Source organism: Perognathus longimembris, chromosome 9, assembly GCF_023159225.1.
Source record: "Perognathus longimembris pacificus isolate PPM17 chromosome 9, ASM2315922v1, whole genome shotgun sequence".
Classification (NCBI taxonomy): Eukaryota; Metazoa; Chordata; class Mammalia; order Rodentia; family Heteromyidae; genus Perognathus; species Perognathus longimembris.
The window spans coordinates 48,575,292-48,595,267 of record NC_063169.1 but is presented as its reverse complement, the minus strand read 5'-3'; the positions used below and the strand labels follow the sequence as shown (position 1 = coordinate 48,595,267).

At 35.3% G+C, this 19,976-nt stretch overlaps 1 protein-coding gene across 1 annotated transcript in view; it reads right to left on the bottom strand.

Annotated features, from left to right (window-relative positions):
• The window catches only part of Lama2 (laminin subunit alpha 2), a 547,138-nt gene that overhangs the window by 64,680 nt on the left and 462,482 nt on the right, over window positions 1-19,976 (bottom strand). The window contains exons 41-43 of the mRNA XM_048354062.1: window positions 11,144-11,246; window positions 2,824-2,940; window positions 72-254 (exon numbers count right to left, since the gene is read on the bottom strand). Coding sequence (XP_048210019.1) covers window positions 72-254; window positions 2,824-2,940; window positions 11,144-11,246 — 403 coding nt within the window. The remainder of the gene's footprint in view (window positions 1-71; window positions 255-2,823; window positions 2,941-11,143; window positions 11,247-19,976) is intronic.

Here is a 19,976-nt window from a genome sequence, read left to right as displayed (position 1 = left end):
TTATTTGACTAGGATACTTTTATAGTGTGGAGAAATAAATGACATCATCACAGTGAAAAAGGAGATCTTACTGTTTCTGGAGGGATCTTTTACAACCTCATTCGTTTTAGCCACGCTGTCGGCCAGTTTATTGTAATTTTGCTTCAGGCCATCAAGGTTCTGGTGGAGCTGTTTAATCTGGGCCAGTACATCTTTTGCTGTGTCATTGGCTTGTCTGGCTTTGTCCTTAACAGCTTGCAGTTTTGAGGCCGTGTCTGTCAGCAGAAGAGGGTACAAGACACAAAATGAAGGTTCTGAAGTTGGTGTTTTAATTCGTACTTGTCAAAGTGACTCTCTGGCTGGCTGACCATGGGGACAAATTTGTAAGAGGAAAGGCTCAACTATGTCTCATTCAGCTGTAGCAAATGAAGCAAATTTTTTTAGCTGAATTAAATTTTCTCAGGGACCTTTTCTATGAATACCTGATTACCTTTTAAAACAGCAAGGCAATTATTCTAAATATGCATCATCTAAAGGTTGTGATTTGCCGCTGAACATATTAAATAGAAAAATTTATCCATAGGAGTCATAGAGCATCACCAAAATTAGGTTTAAGAATAAATCTGCATTTCTAGAAGGGAAGAACAAATGTTTCAATTTTAGGATACAGAGTCTTTTTCAGGCCTAGGTGTTTGTATTTTTTATTTGGTTTTAGCACTAAAATTTTTCTGTTCTGAACTTTCAAGAGCTGATATGAAAATATAAAAAGTTAATAGTTTTTTAAAAATTGTTTTAAAAAATTGTTTTAAAAATTGTTGAATAACTGTGTGTAAGTGTTCTCTGATTACAATGTTTATATAAAACATATTTTTTTGCCTATGAAATTTCTACCAAAGACTTATGTGTTAAAGGTTCGGTCTCCAAAATGAGGGCTTTGACGAAAGATAATTAGATCATGAAGACTCTAATTCCATTCTTGGATTAGCCATTGGTAGATTCATAATTTCATGGCATTATTGGGGAGGTGGTAAAATTAGGAGGTAAGTGTTGGGGGTGTGCCTTTGAAGGGTTTTTCCTATACCCCAACTATTCATTTCTCTCTCTCTTTGCTTCTTTCTACCATAAGGTAAGCAGCTTCCTCTAACACATTCTCCTGATACCATAGTGCTATCTCACTGTGGGGCCCATAGCAGTGGAGCCATGGATTGAAACCACTGAATCTCAATGCCCAAATAAATCCTTCTTCTTTTATGTCAGATGTTTTATCAGAGTAATGCAAAGTGACTGGTACATTGGTATATACAATGGTATATACATTGCTATATAAGTTGCATTTAGGGCATGGAATTTAGTGGCACACACCATAGACACTAAAGGCAAACTTTGAGGTTCAAATCTCACAAGTACTCATTTACACAAGGTCTATCATATCATAAGTCTGGCTCCCATTTGGAAAATGAAGATAAGAATGCTATCCATTTTGGGGGTTAGTATGAGAAAACATATTCTATATGTAAGCATATTATGCATGGAGTTGCAAATATTTACAACCTCTGTTGTCATTGTAACATGCTATTAAAATTTAAAATAATTACCTTAAAATATGTGCTTTACCATTCAACAATCTGAAGTATGCTCAATACAAATCAACAATCTGAAGTAGTTCTAGTAGGTAGGAAGATTACACATATTTGTGTGTGTATATGTATAGACATATGTACAGACATGCATACATATATGTAATATATGTATATATGCATATATACATACATTTACACACATATATGTATATATAAATATATATTTTGATCACTAGTGATTTTTGAAATCTGGACTAGTGAAGGAATTAATTTTTATACATGTGTGTGACAGTCCTGGGTCTTGAACTCAGGGCCTAGGCTTTGTTCCTGAATTTTGTGCTCAAGGCTAGCACTCTACCACATGAGCTGCAGCTCCTCTTCTGGTTGATTGAAGGCAAGAATCCCATGGACTTTTCTTGAGCAGGCCTACTTTGAACCACGATCCTCAGATTTTAGCCTCTTGAGTGAGTAGCTAGGATTATATTTGTGAGCCAACAGTGTCCAGCAGGAATAAATTTTTACTAAGATTAATAATATATCAACAGGCTCTCATCTTATTGTAGAAACTAAAATAAACTGACTTGTGAAAGTGCTTTGAGATATTCTTTTAGAGAACAATTTTGTATGCTTTTATTTTTCACCTCTAATATATGATTTTTTTTTTTTTTTTTTTTTTTGGCCAGTCCTGGGCCTTGGACTCAGGGCCTGAGCATCCTCCCTGGCTTCTTCCCGCTCAAGGCTAGCACTCTGCCACCTGAGCCACAGCGCCCCTTCTGGCCGTTTTCCATATATATGGTGCTGGGGAATTGAACCAAGAGCTCCTTCATGTGTAGGAGGCAAGCACTCTTGCCACTAGGCCATATTCCCAGCCCCTAATATATCTTAAACTGGGCCTTAGGGACAGTATAATAACACAATTTCTATATAATCTGTTTTGTAATAAACTCTTTTACATGCCACCTAATGGCAGTAAAGCATAAGTACCAGCATAATGTTGAATGTGGTGTAGTTTCTTAGTCTCCAAAAGGAAATTTATAATAAGGTCATTATCAAATTTCTTGACAAGGGATTGAAAGCATGACTCAGAGGGTAGAGCACTGGCCATTGACCAAAAGCATCAAGTACTGATTTCAAGTTCCAGTCTCGAACAAAAGAAAATTTCTCAACAATAGTGCAAGTATATTGTTAGAAAAATGTTAGAAATCAGCAATATTCTTCAAAAATTCAGCTCATCTGACACCCCATGTGTGTCCTGAACGTTTACCATTTGGAATGGCTGACAGTTTTCCCAAGGTATCATTAACGGCTCTCAGGAGATCATCATTTCTAATATCAGCATTATCTAACCTGGTTGTCAAGTCATTTAGATGGTCATCATTTTCTGTGAACAGAAACAAACAAACCAAGAAGACAAATCAAGTTTAATCATTTATGAGATGATTGTGCAATTGCAGATTATTTTCATATAAACTTAATGAAATTAAAACATCTACGTCATTCACTTATTGTTATCTACCCATAAATATAGTTTTTAAAGTCACAATACAGAGCACATTCATTGTTTATGACCATATGAAAGTTCAACATGCAAGCCATTACATTTTCTTCCTAATATCTGATCTTGTCTGACTAATCTGATTGCTTCCTACAGATTAGAAACCTTCAAAGTATCAGCCTTTTACTGTGTGTGTAATGATACCTTCTCTAAATCATGCCTATCAATTTTATTTACATTAAATATTTTTAGTAGTAAAATGGATAACTTGATTGCTTTTCAAAGTCTTATTATAGTAATTTAGCAACATCTCCTATCTCAGTAAATAACACTTTATTAATATTCATTTGAAGGAAATATGAAAATCCAAGGAAAAGAATAACACAGCTATGATAGTCATTTTCATAGAGAACACAGTATTTTTATAAATTGCATCAAATAAGCTTCATGAACTATTTTTTCTTGCTACTTTAGTGTGCCTTGTTTAACATTTAAAATTTTTATTTACAAGTGATCGTTTAATATTAGATGTATGAAGTTCCCAGTTGCTTTTCAAAATTCTGTAAACTACAGGTTAGTTTATAGTGTAGAGGCAACTAAGAAGTATACAGTTTGAGTTTAAAAAATATAAAAAACTATGAAATTATTTGTGACTGATTTATTATGTGGTGGTAGTGTTAGAATGGAGATCACTCAAATATCCATCTTTCTGTTAGTCCAACCAATTGTGGGATTTCAGGTCAGGCCTGTGAGTCATATCAAGCTTGTGCCTTCCCCCTTATCTCGAAAAAAAGACTTAGGTGATACTCATTCTTTAATACTACCAGGGATTCAGAACCAATTGTTTAAATATATCTTGTTCTTCCTCTAAGTGAAAGAAGCCCTATGAATTCCAAACATAATCTGTGCATTTCCATTCTTCAAGGAATTATATCACTAAAAATTGGACCCTTTATAAGAATAAAAGTTTAATAAAGGTAAACTTTATATGGTATGTCCATGTAATGGTATATGTGATATATCCTTTAGCAAGATGTAGATTTGTAGATATAGGCTTAAAATAATCCTTAAGACCTTTCCATGAAAATAAGCCACGCATATCATGTGTAATGACTCATGCACAAATATTTGGCTAGTTTGGAAGCCTGGTTGAGAAGAACATGGCTAAAGTCCTTGGCTGCACTTAGCAATGGGTAGAAACTAAGAAAGAATGAAACAGTTAAAGATGTAATTATAGATGGTATTCCATGATTTCTCATTTTATACCTGGTTTTGATCATCAAATTGTTTTCTCTATACTTGTACTTCTTTTATCTAGAAAAAAAATACAAAGGCACTGGGGAAGAGTGACATTCGCCCTCTTGGTGTTATTTGCCGGCACTAGTAACACATTTTTTTTTTTATTACTTTTGTGGTATCCAGAGAAGACAACTCAGTGAAGAATATATTCCTGTGAATCGAGCTAGAACTTCTTTGATTGGATTCTATATATCTGGTTCATTAGAGGAGCTGTGAAGAAAATGTTCTTGTCTTTTCTGACCTTCATCTGGAAAGAACCACATAGGCAATGAAAGACAGAGATTCTGCACTGTCATTGTTCTTGGTGTGAATGAGTACTTAAGATATTAATTAACAACCCACTCCATTTCATGTAATGGTATTTATAGGCAGCCTTATTAAACCAGGACTATGCTACACATATAAGCATGGTTATACCACAGGTTAAACCAAAGTAAAGTACCCAATAGTGTCAAAGGTGTCTGCTTTTAAGCAAGTCAAAGAGCCAATATTACTGAAAAATGAAAGTTAAAGTAGTCCAGTAAAGCACATAAACCTAAAGCATCAATATGCTCCTTTCAGTCATTAATATACTTTCTATTCAAGTCCATCAAAATAACCCGTCTAAGTAACTGAATTCTTTTGCCTATCAATGACAACTCATCTTTATTTTAATACTTCTTCTATTTTCTCTTTGTTTACTAAAATAAAATTGCAGAGGTTCCCACATGGATACTTTGTGAAATCTGGCGATCATGGTGAGAGCTATATGAGTTTCTTAAGAATTAAGGACTGCTCTTTTCATATTAACTATGAGCTCTCCAATAATTAATGCAACAGAACTCTAGAAATTTCCTTTCTTAACTCTAGGTTGGATTTGATTTTTTTAAAATAATGAAATATTTGAATGCTCTAGCAAGCAAGATACTCATGTACAATGAGAAAATCATTAATTTAAAGAACATTATCTGGTTTATATCATCCTGTGCATTGTAACAGCAAATACTGGCTTAAAAAACCAGGTCAATTATTGAGAAGAGATGGTGACCTGCAGAATATTTTGATTTTCAAATTTTACAGTAATATTTATTTTGTGCCAGTTCTGCGGCTTGTACTCATATCCTGGGCATTATCGCTGAGCTTTTGTGTTCATAGCTAGTGCTCTACCACTTGAGCCACAGCTCCACTTCTATCTTTTTGGTGGTTAATCGGAGATAAGAGTCTCATAGACTCTCTTGCCAGGGCTGGCTTCAAATTGTGACCCTCATATCTTAGCCTTGTGAGTAGCTAGGATTATAGGCATGAGGCACCAGTACCCTGCTACAGCAATAATTCTGGTGCTTTCTCTTCTATAAGTAGAAAATTTCAATGTGTATATACAATAGTAAGATGTTTACATACTTGTTTTTCTACTCTTTGTTTCTATTTTACTTTTTTTTTACTATTTTATTTTTTTACTTAAATTTATTTTTCATTTATCCTTCATTTCATTGACAATTTATTCTTTGAATAGTTTCTAGAATATATTATGTTCATTGTATATATTTTGTAGCTTGGGCAGGAATAGGTGACTATCAATACATACAAGAACTGAAAATTGAGGAATGAAAATCTCACAAAAATATAGAAAATTCATTATAGGACTAGCCATCATAGCCTAGGTATGGAATCAGACTAGATGCTTCTCAGTGGACACATGGATCAAGAAAATGAGTTATAAACACACAATGGAATTTTTTTCCTCATTAGAAGGAATGATACTGTACCACTTGTAAAGAAATAAAAAGACCTGGAAAAAAATGTTCCAAATGAAGTATCACAGTTCAGAGAGTCAAAGGATGTACATTTCCTCTTTTATATGGAAGCTAGAGTTTTGCTTACAATTTTTATAAGTAAATATGCTGGGTGGTATGCAAGTGTACACAAATGTATTAAATGAAATATGGTCGATTCAAGGGTGAATGTGAGTACCATCCATCAAGATGCCTTGTATTTATAAACAGCTTGGCTAAATGGCAATGTCTTTGTACAACTTTGTACAAATATTAATAGTTGTACAACTATTGTACAACTACTAATGATAATTGCAATATAAATAAAGAATAAAAAAACTATAGCAAGGAGCAAAATCAAGAAAAATAATTAGACCAATGATGATATAAGATGAAAAGAATATGATACCTTCTGTACCCAAAGGTAAGATGTACAGAAAGGTATGTGTGGATAGCTTTGAGTTATGTTTTGATATTTCAAAGAAAATTGAACCTGCTTCTTTACTTATAATATTTGAGAGATCATGGAAAGGGTCCAATGTGTAATCCTTATCTATATTCTTTAGAGTTTTTTCTACTTCTTTAAAAAAAAATCTACTCAATTGTAGTAGTTTCATCTGTCTTCTCTCTGAACGTAACATCCACCAAACTTCAAAGGCAACACACATGTATTTTGGCTCTGATCCTCTTTCACCCCATTTCATTTTATCCTCACTTATTAGAAAAGAATATGAGTTTTGAAAAGACAGGGCTCAGAAAGCAAGAGCATGGGAGTCATGTCTCAGGTGGCAGGGCTCTAGGTATCATCCCAAGTATAGCAAAATAATAAACAAAGAAAAGAAATAAAGGCAGGAATAGCATGTTCTTTTGTATTGAAACCATGTATTACAGTTCAATTCAGTTAAATTAAAACTGATGATACTGAACTATGTTATATACGATCTCAAAAACTTCTCCACACAATTGCTTTGATCACAAAGATTCCTGCTGCAAAGTACGATTTACTTAAAAGTACTGTGCACATGGTAATAGAATCATTATTGGACTTAGGGTTGGAAGGTCTGCTTTTAAATATCGTCTGTGTTCCTTTTGTGTCTGTCGTTCATATAAATGCTGTAAGAAATAAGCTAGAGGGCGTATGAATAAGTACTGGATTTACCCTAGGCAATGTGTTAAACGGTAATGCACTTACACTGGTTTGATTACTGCTAAGTTATTTTTACCAGTTTTTAGTAATGTAAATAAAAGTATGAGTTTATTTAAATGGCTTGCTTAAGATACTGATATTTGCTTCCATTTTATATTTACTAGGCCTGTGCAATAGATCACTTATATGGCTAAAGATCAGGGCAACTTTCATGAAGCTTAATGGAAATACTCAGTTTAACTACTTTAACTCCATCTAGTTAAGTTTATTGAATGCAATTTTTACTTTTTTATTTACATAAACAGGTCACAAATAAGTGCCTTGAGAGAATTCCCCAACTACCAAGGTGAGTTTACAGAATTGCTCTTACATTTTGAATATCTGGTGAAATGTTTGACTGTGATAAACATAAACAAATGAAAGGCCCCACAGAACGGCAGTCTTCACTCTTAGGGATTATTTCCTGCATGCTAGCCATTATATTGGCACTTGGTCTTTAACCTCCTAACATGAGCATATTCTGTATTTATTTATTTTGGTGTTTTTAGTGTTTACATGCTAAAAGAGTGACCAGCTCTACATGAAGGACCAATATTGTTTTTTGTTTGTTTTTATTTTTGTCAGCAAGACACTGTTTCAATATCCTCAGGTTTGGAAATAGATCTTCATATTCCATGTTAAATCTTATTTACTTTTTCCTCAGTTACTAAATATTGTCACCTTTCTTGGGGTAAGACAAACATAGGGCTAAAATTAGGGATGTAAACAAGATTACAGTTACCTCTGACATAAGATACATAGCCTCAGAGTCAGTATTCCCAGGTATCTTATACACCATTCATGATTTTGTTCCTTGCCTGCATGTATTTCACGACAACCTCAGCCGACTATTTTATTGACAAAACTTCTTGTTCCTTTGTATAGCAGTACTAATTCACCTGGTGGCATTAATTCACTCTCCAACTCTTTCAATCATCAGTTTAGCCCTGGGCCTCAGATCCATCAACAAAATAATATTTCTCTTCATAGACTGTTCAGTCAATGCAATGTAGACTGCCTTCAAAGCTCAACCACACACAGGGGCACATTTACTTTTAACAGATGTATATTCAAAAATTAAAAAGCCAAACAAATGGCTCCTGGCAAGTTCAGACTCCCACAAGGCAAGGACAGCATACAAATGGCAGAGAGTGGCAGTAGGTCATTCATGACTAGCTCAGGAACTAACTGAGTTGTAAGAACTAAACCAGTCAACAAATTAGAAATATGGAAGAGACGCTGGCCCTGCCATTTTTTTCCTTCTAACTCCAGGCACAACAGAGAGAGAAATGACTAAATCTCTATTTTAATAGCTGCTGTCAAGAGTTTTGCTCTGTAGGGTTTATTTCAGCAGTTCCGGGTGGTAATATATGACATTTCCCTGATTAACAGCCATTTTATAACCTATGTAATTGGCCACAAATCAGGGGGATGTCATAATGTAGCAAGAAAACATTCCCATCTCCGTCATAGCCTTGGCTTCTTGGTTTTCTGGAGGAATTATTGCATGAGTCGTTTGTGGGTTTTCATTACTTTAAATAATGTACTACCTGCAGTGCAAAGAAAAGATATTTAAACAAATGAACATCTCTGCCTGCTAATCTTTTCTTCCACCCTTCTCCTTGAATTCCTCAGATTTTCTTTGCAAATGCTAAAAATGGAATTCTTGGTCATTTTTAAACAGACATTCTAAGGAAAGAGAGAGAAGAAAAATTTGGAGGTAGGATGAGGTGTGGAAGGCACTCAGTGCAGGTGTAAAATTCAAAGGCAAACACACGAACTTACCAGTCAAAATATAATTGTTGTTGTACTCATGATTGATGCCAGGGCTTTATACATGCTAGGCAATTAGTCTGCCTTTTGAGTCACAACCCCTCAGCACAATAGAAATATTCTAATGCACTGTTGTAAATAATTGAAATGCAAAAATCCATGAAGAACACATCAAAATCTTGAGATAGAGGTGGGAGGATCATAGTTTGAGACAGGACTGGGTAAACAAAAAGTTAGAGGTCTTACATCAAATAATAAGTGTTGTACTGTGCCCTGTAATGCCAGGAATGTGAGAGAGCTAACTAGGAAGATCATGACCCAAGGTTGGATTAGACAAAAGGTTTGAGACCCTGTCTGAAAAGCCACTAGGGCAAAAAGGGCTTGGAGCTTGGCTGAAATATAGAGTACTCGCTTCCAAATGGAATTCTAACTACACTGCGGCTCAAAAAATCCCCCCTCTCAAAAAGAAAAAAAAAAGTGGTGTGTGACAGTATAAACTTCTGCTCGTCAGCTACACAGAGGTGGAAGTAAGAGCTATAGCCCACACAGAATTATTCAGGTAGGGAGTTTTCTTTCACCTCTGGTACTAAATCCAAAGCATCTTGCCATTCAAGTGCCATGTACTTTGCAGACAGTTCTTGGCATTCCATTTTAGTCACTGTCGGAGACCAGGTTAAGACTGCTGAAGTATACAAAATGTAAATTAATTCTTGTTAAACTTTGTTTTGCTTTTCTAGCATAAGACTAATTCCAATCCTTTTTTCAAACATGTAATAATTTCCTGATTGGAATTAGCCAATATGGTGTACACAAGAAGTTCAACATTAAAGAAAACCTTGTTTTTCCTGAAATGTATAGCTGTATAGCTATAGTACTTTGATAAATTTTTGGGAAAGTCTAGCATAGGTGGGAGGCAAGGCTGATGGTTTCCTAGAGAAGGTGATATCTCAGCTAAATCTTCTCTGTCTCTCTCTGTCTTTGTCTTTCTCTCTCTTCTCTCTTAATAGAGTCTTCTTATATAGCTCAGACTAGCCTTAAATTTGAATTCACAGCCCTCCTGCCTCAGTCTCCCCAGTGCTGCCTACTGATACTTTGAAGCTCAGGTGAAAGGCAGTAGATAATGAGGTGGTATGGGGGAATGAGTTATTCTAAGGAGAAGAAATAATACTGTGAAAATATTGACTCTTGGAATGGTAGCACATTTGGTAACGAATGGAGATTTCAGGTAGATTGGGGAATGGGGTTGGACAATGGAACAAAGATACAACTCAAGTGATAGGTAATCTTTCAATGAGATAATAATTGCTGATATACACAATAGCAATGTTTAAGAACACAGTCTTAGCACAAAACATATAATACAGGAAGGTAGATATTTTATTGACTTTGATATTTTAAATTAGGAATGAAAATATTAAAATATTCAATATTAAAATATTGAAAACAGTTCGGAATCTACAAACAAAAGTGAAAGCTCCACACAGACATTAATGCTACATTTGCCTAATGTAGCTAAAATTATTTTTGAAACCACAGCAAGTAGAATTTAGTACTTTACGAATTTTTGTTTGTTTGTTTTTGTGCCACTTCTGGGGCTTGGACTCAGGGCTTAAGCACTCTCCCTGTCTTCTTTTTCCTTGAGACTAGCACTCTACCACTTGAGCCACAGCACCACTTCTGGCCTTTTCTGATTATGTGCTGCTGAGGAATCAAACCCAAGGTTTCATGCATGCAAGGCAAGCAGTCTACTGCTAAGACATATTCCCAGCCCAGTACTTTACAAATTTGTGCTACCAAAGATTACTAATCTTTAGACATGAGTGAAGGAATGTTATATAGAGATTAGATTAAAATTTTGAAATATGAATATTAAGTTGAATTTATTTAGCGAGAAAATAAAACAGGAAGATAAAGCATTACAAAACTCACCAGAAAGTTTACTTAGCTTTTATCCAGATTATAGAATGATTATACAAGTCATGCCAAAACAATTTAATTCTTTAATAGTATCTTAGCATAACTACCCTCCCCCATTACTATGCAACTGACCTGAATAGAATCAAAAGATTTGTCTACTAACCTTTTACATCATTTGCTAACTTCTTGGCTTCATTAAGAATCCTGAAACTTTTTTGAAGAGAGCCTTTAGCATTTTCCTTTAATAATCCCTGAGGACTTGTTGCCTGTGGACAGAAAAAGAGGAGTCAGGTCTCTACAACCACATCATAACGGAATAGAAACATCTGGAAGGTTGTTGGTACTCAGAGTTTAATTCTTCCCTACAGACTTAAAATTGTAAATTATCAGTACAGATTTAGTAGTCAAAGTTCATATATTCAGATATGAGAAAGTCTAGACCAGAATGTTAGAACTATAATGTGAAAGGGATGGCTAGAAATAGTGGGAATGGCTGAGTGACTGGTGTTTTAGCAATGAAAAGGAGAAATTATAACATGGTAGTGAAATGAAGAGACAATGCACCTTAACACATGACTTCTGAGCAAAGCAGATTAAGAACTCAAAAATAATACTGCTGTGTGTGTGTGTGTGTGTGTGTGTGTGTGTGTGTGTGTGCATGTCTGTGTGTGCATGCGCCTCGGCATTGTTCCTGAGCCACAGCTCCATTTCCAGACTTTTGGTAGTGAATTGGAGATACGAATTTCATGGAATTTCCTGCCTGGGCTAGCTTTGAACCATCACCCTCAGATCTTAGCCTCCTGAGTAGCTAGGATTATAGATCTGTGCCACTAACACCTTACACTGCTCTCTTTTTAAATGAATCTCAAAGCACCATGGCAACACACACAGACTTCTAAGTGACAGTCTCATAGCCACAATCATCTCTAGCAAAGATGCATTTGCAAGGCTTAGATTAATAGAGGTGACAAAGATAATAGAAGGGGAAAAGCATCATTTAACTTGGCTGTCTAGTTATCCATTTTAATAGTGTTTGCTCCCTAGCCATCATTATATATATATATATATATATATATATATATATATATATATATACCAACAGATAAATCAAATAGAGTCTTATGTGCAAATTTTAAATTGGAAAAGCATTTCAGGGTGCAAGTGAGCTAGCGAATGCTAAATGCATATTTGTGAAGTTATAAATCTGGGCTTGGTTTAATCCCAGACATGACGTTCTTCAAAGACATCTGCAGTGCTACTAACATTATGCTAATCAGTCAGCCATCTGAGCATTAAGCCAGAGAAGATTACAGAACCTGCTACTTTCATGATACAATTTATTTTAATGTAGTACTCTAACCTTGTATTTGTGTGTGTTTTGTGTGTGTGTGTGTGTGTGTGTGTGTGTGTGTGTGTGTGTGTGTGTGTGTGTATGTGGTGCTGGGCAGAGATTCTCTATCTTGCCAGGCAAGTACTCTTCCATACCTATGATCTATATTCCCAGCCTCTAATAGTTTTTGCTTTAATACTCTATTTCTCACAAGACCAGTATGATATAAAAAAGACATATTAGAAACATCTGCATAAGGACATATGCCAATATATATTGTATCTCACACCTCATGTAGAGGACTGAGGTACAGGATTGTAGTTTTAATCTACTCCATTTCCAAAATAATCAACAAAAAAGCAGAGATAGAGGCATGGTTCAAGTGGTAGAGCTCCTTTTTATAACAAATGTAATGACTTAGTCCAACTCCGGGACTGCCAACAATGAGAGAGAGAGAGAGAGAGAGAGAGAGAGAGAGAGAGAGAGAGAGAGAGAGAGAGAGAGAGAGAGGGAGGAACGAAGGAAGGAACGAAGGAAGGAACGAAGGAAGGAAGAGGGAAGAAGGAAGGAAGGGAGGGAAAGAAGACATCTGTAAGTAGAAAGAGATATAATGTGTAGTTCTTACTAGAGACTACCTTGGAAAAGTCATTCTATAAAAAATTGGCAGTGTTTCTTATGAGGAAAACAAGAATTCTAGGACTCACATTTTATCTGAGAATGAGTACAGTTAGTCCTCATTTATCCTAGTTAGTGTCTTTTATCTTGGAAAAAAAGTTAAGTATAAAAATGAATGGTACATCATTCAATGTGTTCACTTGTGGATTTAGAGGCACATTCTAGCTACCACAAATAAGGAAACCATGCAACCAGTGTTTCTCTGAGTCTGGTTTACTTTACTTAATATAATCTTTCTAAGTCTTTCTATTCCCTTACAAATTATATAATATAATTATTTATGATGGTACAGTAGAATACAATTGTGTGCATATACCACATATTCTGGACCTGTTTGTCCACTGAGGGACATCTAGGCTGATTCACTATCTTGGCTATGACACTAGATGGTAAGCAAGGGGCTAGAAATGAATTAACTGAAGTATAGTAGACTCAGTGGAAAGCTCAAATAGTATAATTCTTTAGAAAGACTACATCAAAGTCCAACAAAATAAGAACCAGTAAATGGGTATTTGCAAGAGAGGAAGGTGGGACTGAGGGGAGGAGAGGAGAGAAGAATAAAGAGCGAAGGGGGAAGAATGCAGGCAAGAATTCATTGCATATCTCACAGAATTGAGAAAAAATTAAGGAAGGGATAGGTTGAAGGGGTGGGGTGAAGATGTTGAAGGGATGAAACAGATGAAGAAGCATTGTATATACATGAACTGCTATTTTAAATGGCCAAAAATTCAATATATAACCTAAAAATTAAGGAAAGTTGGGGAAGGGGTGGGTTGGGAGGGGTGGGTGCAAATGTTGAAGAGGGTTACACTGACCATGATGAACTGTATTCATAAACTGCCTTGGTGAATGGTAATTATTTTGTACAACTACTTAAAGATAATAAAATATTAAAAAGAAAGAATGGTGTAAACTTACTGTATTTTATTGAAAAAGTAATTTCAGGTTACCGAGTTACATTCTGTATCTGTTACAGTTCAAACACGAGTATTCCCTTGCTTACATTTATACATTTTATGAATAAAATGAATTTGATAGCAAATATACACATAATAACACAGAGTGAAGGTTAACAATCTGCTCGGACAGTGAAGAAAAAGATCAAATAGAAAGTAGAACTTTCAAAGCTTATGAATTTGAGTCAGTTTGGAGGATGTAGTTCTTCTTAGATGCTAATCTTAGTGTAGTAAAATAATTAAAATTGATAATTCAAAATGGTAACCCTTAATCATCAAGATAATATGGGTCACTTAGATAAACCAAAAAAATAACAGCTTTATTTATAACTTTATTTATAACAATACAATTTAAAAATCCATCATCTTAAAGCTAATTGTGCATATGAAAATGCAAGCAGGATCTTAAAGGTGGGAGAGTCTTGACTTGCTGTGCAATACAAAATTAAAGAGAAGGGATGGGAGAGAGAGGAAACATTAAGAACCATTGTGTATATGTACCATATTTTCCTGATCCATTCGTCTACTGAGAGGCATCTGGGTTGGTTCCATATTTTAGCTATGACAAATTGTGCTGTGATGAACATTGTTGTGCTGGTGGCTTTAGAGTGTTCTTGTTTGTGGTCTTTTGGGTAGATGCCCAAAAGTGGGGCTGCTGGGTCATAGGGTAGCTTTATGTTTAGTTTTATGCCTCTATTAGAAAGAATGACATTGCCCCATTCATAAGGAAATGGAAGGACTTGGAAAAAATTATACTAAGTGAAGTGAGCCAGACCCAAAGAAATATGGACTCTATGGTCTCCTTCATAGGGAATAATTAGCACAGGTTTAGGCTAGTCACAGCAGAGGCTCACAAGAGCCCAATAGCTATACCCTTATAAACACATAAGATCATGCTAAGTGAAATGAACTCCATGTTATGGAAACAACTGTTATATCACTGTTGTAATTACTTTCAACATGCCATGTGAAACCGTAGCTTCTATTGTTGATGATCTTCTTGTATCCTCTTCCTGTGGTTGTACTATCACTGTATCTTATCTGAGTACACTGGAAACCGTGTATACTGGTATTAGAACTAGAAAATTGAAAGGGAATACCAAAATATTTGGCTATTATATTTTTGGGCTCTTTTATATTTCTGTTGTCTTTAAGGAGTTATATACAACAAGTTTTACCATTCAACAAATTAGCTTATAAGTACAATGCACCTTGATCTATATCTCCCTTTTCATGATTCTCCCCCATCACTCTAAACCCACCTCCCGCTCAATTTTCCTAGTTTTGGCTATTTTAAATAGAGCTTCTATGATTGTTTTTGTGCAACTTCTTGTAGGCACTTATGGTTTTATTTCTCTAAGAGTGAATGTATAGAAACAAATAATTGAGTGACAAAGCAATTTGATGTTTGTTGGCATACAATATTTTCTTAATATTCTTCACTACCTGTTAGAAGTTGTAGTGATTTTACCTCTCTGTTCCTTATAAGAGCAGCTGGTAACCTTTCTAAGTTTTCCCAGTCTCTTTTTGATCCTTCATTTCACCCTTTAGTCTTCATACAACAAGACTGAGCTTTATTCACTGACACTCCCACTATTATTTCCTATCTGTTTTGATTTCTGCATATTGTTGGCTTTTGTTTCCACACATCTTGTATCTCCTGCTTTTTCAGAGGCCAAGAAATTCTCCCTAGGTCCTTAGTCACCATTCTTTACCAAGATATCAGAGGATTGGTGGACTATATGTGCATGTAGGAGCGAGAGTAGAAACAATGTAATACAGGGCCAAGAGGCAGGGGAATTTTGATGTGCAGGTGGGGAAACAAGTACTTCAGTTCATAGAACTATGGGATTCACTGTAGGTAGTGGAAGCATTGAATTACAAATGTAGGAGGTGGATAGAATCAGTTTCTGGAGGGGCTGAATGTCAGACTAAGGAAACCAGGCAATGGGCAATTTCTAGCCATTGAAAGTTTCAGAGCAGAAGAACACTGTACAGTTAGAGGGGACACTGGGAAGGGGAGGTAAGGCGGATGTTTGGGCACAAAGGATCTATTGTTGGCTGTTGTGAAAATAGGTGGAAGAAGAGAATGGTAACCACAGACAGGCCTGCAGAACTGAGAGGTCTGGGTGTAAGAGACAGGAAAGAAATTTGGCTGCAGTGTCTCCAGATGCTGTCCCAAATATTAAAGATTGAACGGCATACAGTTGTCAGTTATAAAATATCTGCCAACAATCCAGGTTTGGAAAACAAGCTTTGCATATGATAAGGAGATGGAAAAATATTAGCATCTTATGGATGAACAGAACTGTTTTGACTCATTGGGATTTGGAGGGTCCTTCTTCCAACAAGGCTTAGCCAGTTACTGGAGCACAGCATCAGAATCAGGAGAGGTGATGAAGCAGCATTTTCCAAGATAATTATGCTTCATGAATATTCATAAGCATTGCATCTCATGTGTAGCACTTTGTCTACAATGTATGTGAAATATAAAAAAGGCTTGTAGAAGTGCAAGGTATTCTGTTTCTTGCATTTTTGAAGCTTTTAAAAATAAATGAGTGTAAATATTTTCTGTGTACATACAGTATGTATTTATGCACACCTATGAATTATAAAAGTTATATCATACAAAATAGAATTCATTATTATATGTAGGTTTTGGTATGTATTACTAGTTCATACTAATTTAGGAAAATGTAAAACAATTTAAAGCAGAGTTGAAAGCTTACAGGAAAAAATAAAACAATAAGGACTAAAAGTTTATCACAAGACTTTTTAATGTATTTTAGTTTGCATTAGTTTTCTTCTTCATATGGTTTGGTAAATATACTGACTGTTGTGGAAGTATACAATTAATAGACAAAGAATATATTAATTTACATAACTAAAATATTTTAGATGTTTCAAGTCAGCTCTGAGTTCTATATTTTCCTGATGGTATTGGGATGGAGTGGAGAAACAATGGAAAGTCACTTATGAAGCAAAATGACCATCACTGTGAAGGGGAACAGAGAAAGGCCTAAGCATGTCACTGTCAGAGAAGGCTTTGTGGGGAAAACCAGTTTAGAGATATATTTCCTGAATTAATTGAGAGTTGCCTTTAAGGAGAAATGCAGAATGTATGTTTTTGTTTATTTTTAAATGGAATGGTAATTGACAATTTATCAGTATGGTTTTATTACCTATCTAACATTCCATCTTCATAAAATAATTTATTTTAGAAGACAAATTTTACATATTTTCAGAAGGATACATTTGCTAAGGTGAAATGTTAACTTGTATATTGACTCCCAACTTAAAATATTTCTGGTGAAGAGAACCTTTTAAATGTACATGATACATGTGAGATTAGTGATTAGTTTCATTGTGTTTATGCAATGTTCAAATCAGAAAAGTTTATATTCTAGTGTGCTAGACTACAAAATTCAGGGGTAATGATTTCACTGTAGTAAAGCAACTGCTCAGAAAAAATGGTAGGATCTAGTCCAATGTACATTTTAAGATAAGAATTTTTTCAAACTAATTAAAAAATATTCAATGCATATCATATAAAACTAGGAAAATTAATGAGGAAGGTTGGGCTGGAAGAGATGGAGGAGAATGATGAGACAAGTAACATTGACCACCTTGTAAACTGACACGTTGAATGGTAATCCCTTTGCTACTAAGAGATAATAAAAATAACTTAAAAATGCATACATGATGTTAATTAAAATTAAATTAAAAGCCAATTATGCAAAATTCACCCAGGAAAATTTGCATTCCTGTGCAAAATTTGCACAGGAAAAATACAAGCAAATATACAAAATATTATACTTGTAACTAGTGGGATTATGCACATTTTAAAAGTTTTAGCAGTGATTTGTTGAAGTATAACATGGTAAAGGAGGGGAATATAGATAAGTGAAAAATATCTCCTAATCCCCACATGGGAAATGAGAGATAAAGACTATCTATAGCATTTCTTCACTCTTTGCCAGCTGTATTTCCCTTTGCATGTAGTGCACATAAACAGCTTTGGTAACTATTATAAAGATTATATACAGTTTTAAATAAGGAAATTACTTTGTATCCATTTAAATAACTGATATCATATAAATTCCATGTTTAAAATACCTCAAGTTACTAAAATGGAATAGTGAATCAGAGATGAGCCAAGGAACAACTCAAAATGATATCCATGGTCAGAAGTCTGTCGAAAAACCAATCATATTAAGTGAAGCAAGCCAGGCCCAAAGAAATATAGCTTTCATGGTTTCCCTTATTTGTAATAACTAACATATGTCTATGGTATTCTTAGCAGTGGATCACAATAGTCCAATCGCTAAGTGCAAAGGACCATATATAATGAAGCATATCAAAATGAACTCCAAGAATTGCAAATAATAGGTTCTTGTTATGTAGTTCCTGTATGTAGTTATTTCTATTTTGTTCTTTCTGTTTTAGTTTTCCGTATCCTTTTGTCTTGTAAGCTTATCTGATTGTGGAAGGGAAAGAGAATCACAGACACAGCAGGACAAAAGGTGAACTTATGCAACAATGATACTCACTAGATGCTATGTTGGAAATGAACTTTACTACTTGGGAGAGAGGGGAGTAAGGGGTGGTAAGGGGGAGAAAATAAGGGAGGGTCTAACTGTTTAAAAGGAAATGTACGAATTATCTTACTTTTGTAATTGTAACTCCCCTGTTCATCACCTTTACAACAATTTTTTAAAGTGACAGAAAACAAAAACAAAAAACAAAACAAAACAAAACAAATAACCCCTGCATATTCCTGGCATTGCTCAGGGAATCCGAGGGTCCTAGAGGGATTGGATGAGTCTCTGTGGAAGACTGGGTCCAACTGAGCACACAGAGGAGACTCAGGGATGAAATACAACATCTTCCAAATTGCTCATGAGAACTGGAACTTGTGACTGTGAAGTTTTAGTTTGATGGGAATGCCAAGATATTCGAAAGGTATTCAAAGGAGGATTTAAGAATACATAAATAATAATTAGTTTTCTCCCAATAAAGCATGAGAGCTATAACTTGTCCCAGACCCATGGATATCATTGATCTGTCACAATGAGGCTGGGATGGGGTCAGTAGCTAGACATGAGAAGTTGGGTGGATGAGTACTATAACATATCTCGATTTTGCAGAAAAGTCATGGAGAAATAGCCCACGGTTTTCTATGTAGGTCATATCAAGAATCAAGGGGCTGGGGATATAGCCTAGTGGCAAGAGTGCCTGCCTCGGATACACGAGGCCCTAGGTTCGATTCCCCAGCACCACATATACAGAAAACGGCCAGAAGCGGCGCTGTGGCTCAAGTGGCAGAGTGCTAGCCTTGAGCGGGAAGAAGCCAGGGACAGTGCTCAGGCCCTGAGTCCAAGGCCCAGGACTGGCCAAAAAAAAAAAAAAAGAATCAAGGCCAATATAATGATCTTACTTCCCAGTGATTCTATTGATGGGTGAAATCCTAATAGCTGGAATGGTGGCATGATCATTGATGCCTTGAAGAATATTTAGTTCAAACATACATTGTGTCACAGCATCATCCCAAAGAACATTTGTGTTTCTGACTGATAATGCAAATATTTTAATGGCATATGTTTTATGCTCTGGAAATTTAAACATATCTAATATTCAGTCATAGAATCGAAATTGCTTCTCTGCTTTACAGAGACCATTATTTATTATTATTGACCCAAGTGAGTGTCATAGAGTGTCGAGGGGGTTAATGTAGATCCTGTTATATACACAGAGTCAATATTTTTCTATGAATCCAATATTCTATTGGCATTTTTGTATTTGCTATTGTGGGAATCATTTAGTACTTATATAAATTGCTGACTTGCTAATGAAGAAGAAAAATGCTCACCATGTCACAGACTCAACTGTGATATCAAGTACAATTTCATATCACATTCCCACTAACACTACACTGGTATAAAATGTAAATTACAAAATTACAGATATTAACAAGAAGCTAAATTACTGTCTGAATGGCTGCTAGAAATGGCTGACATAATAAAATACAGAATGCA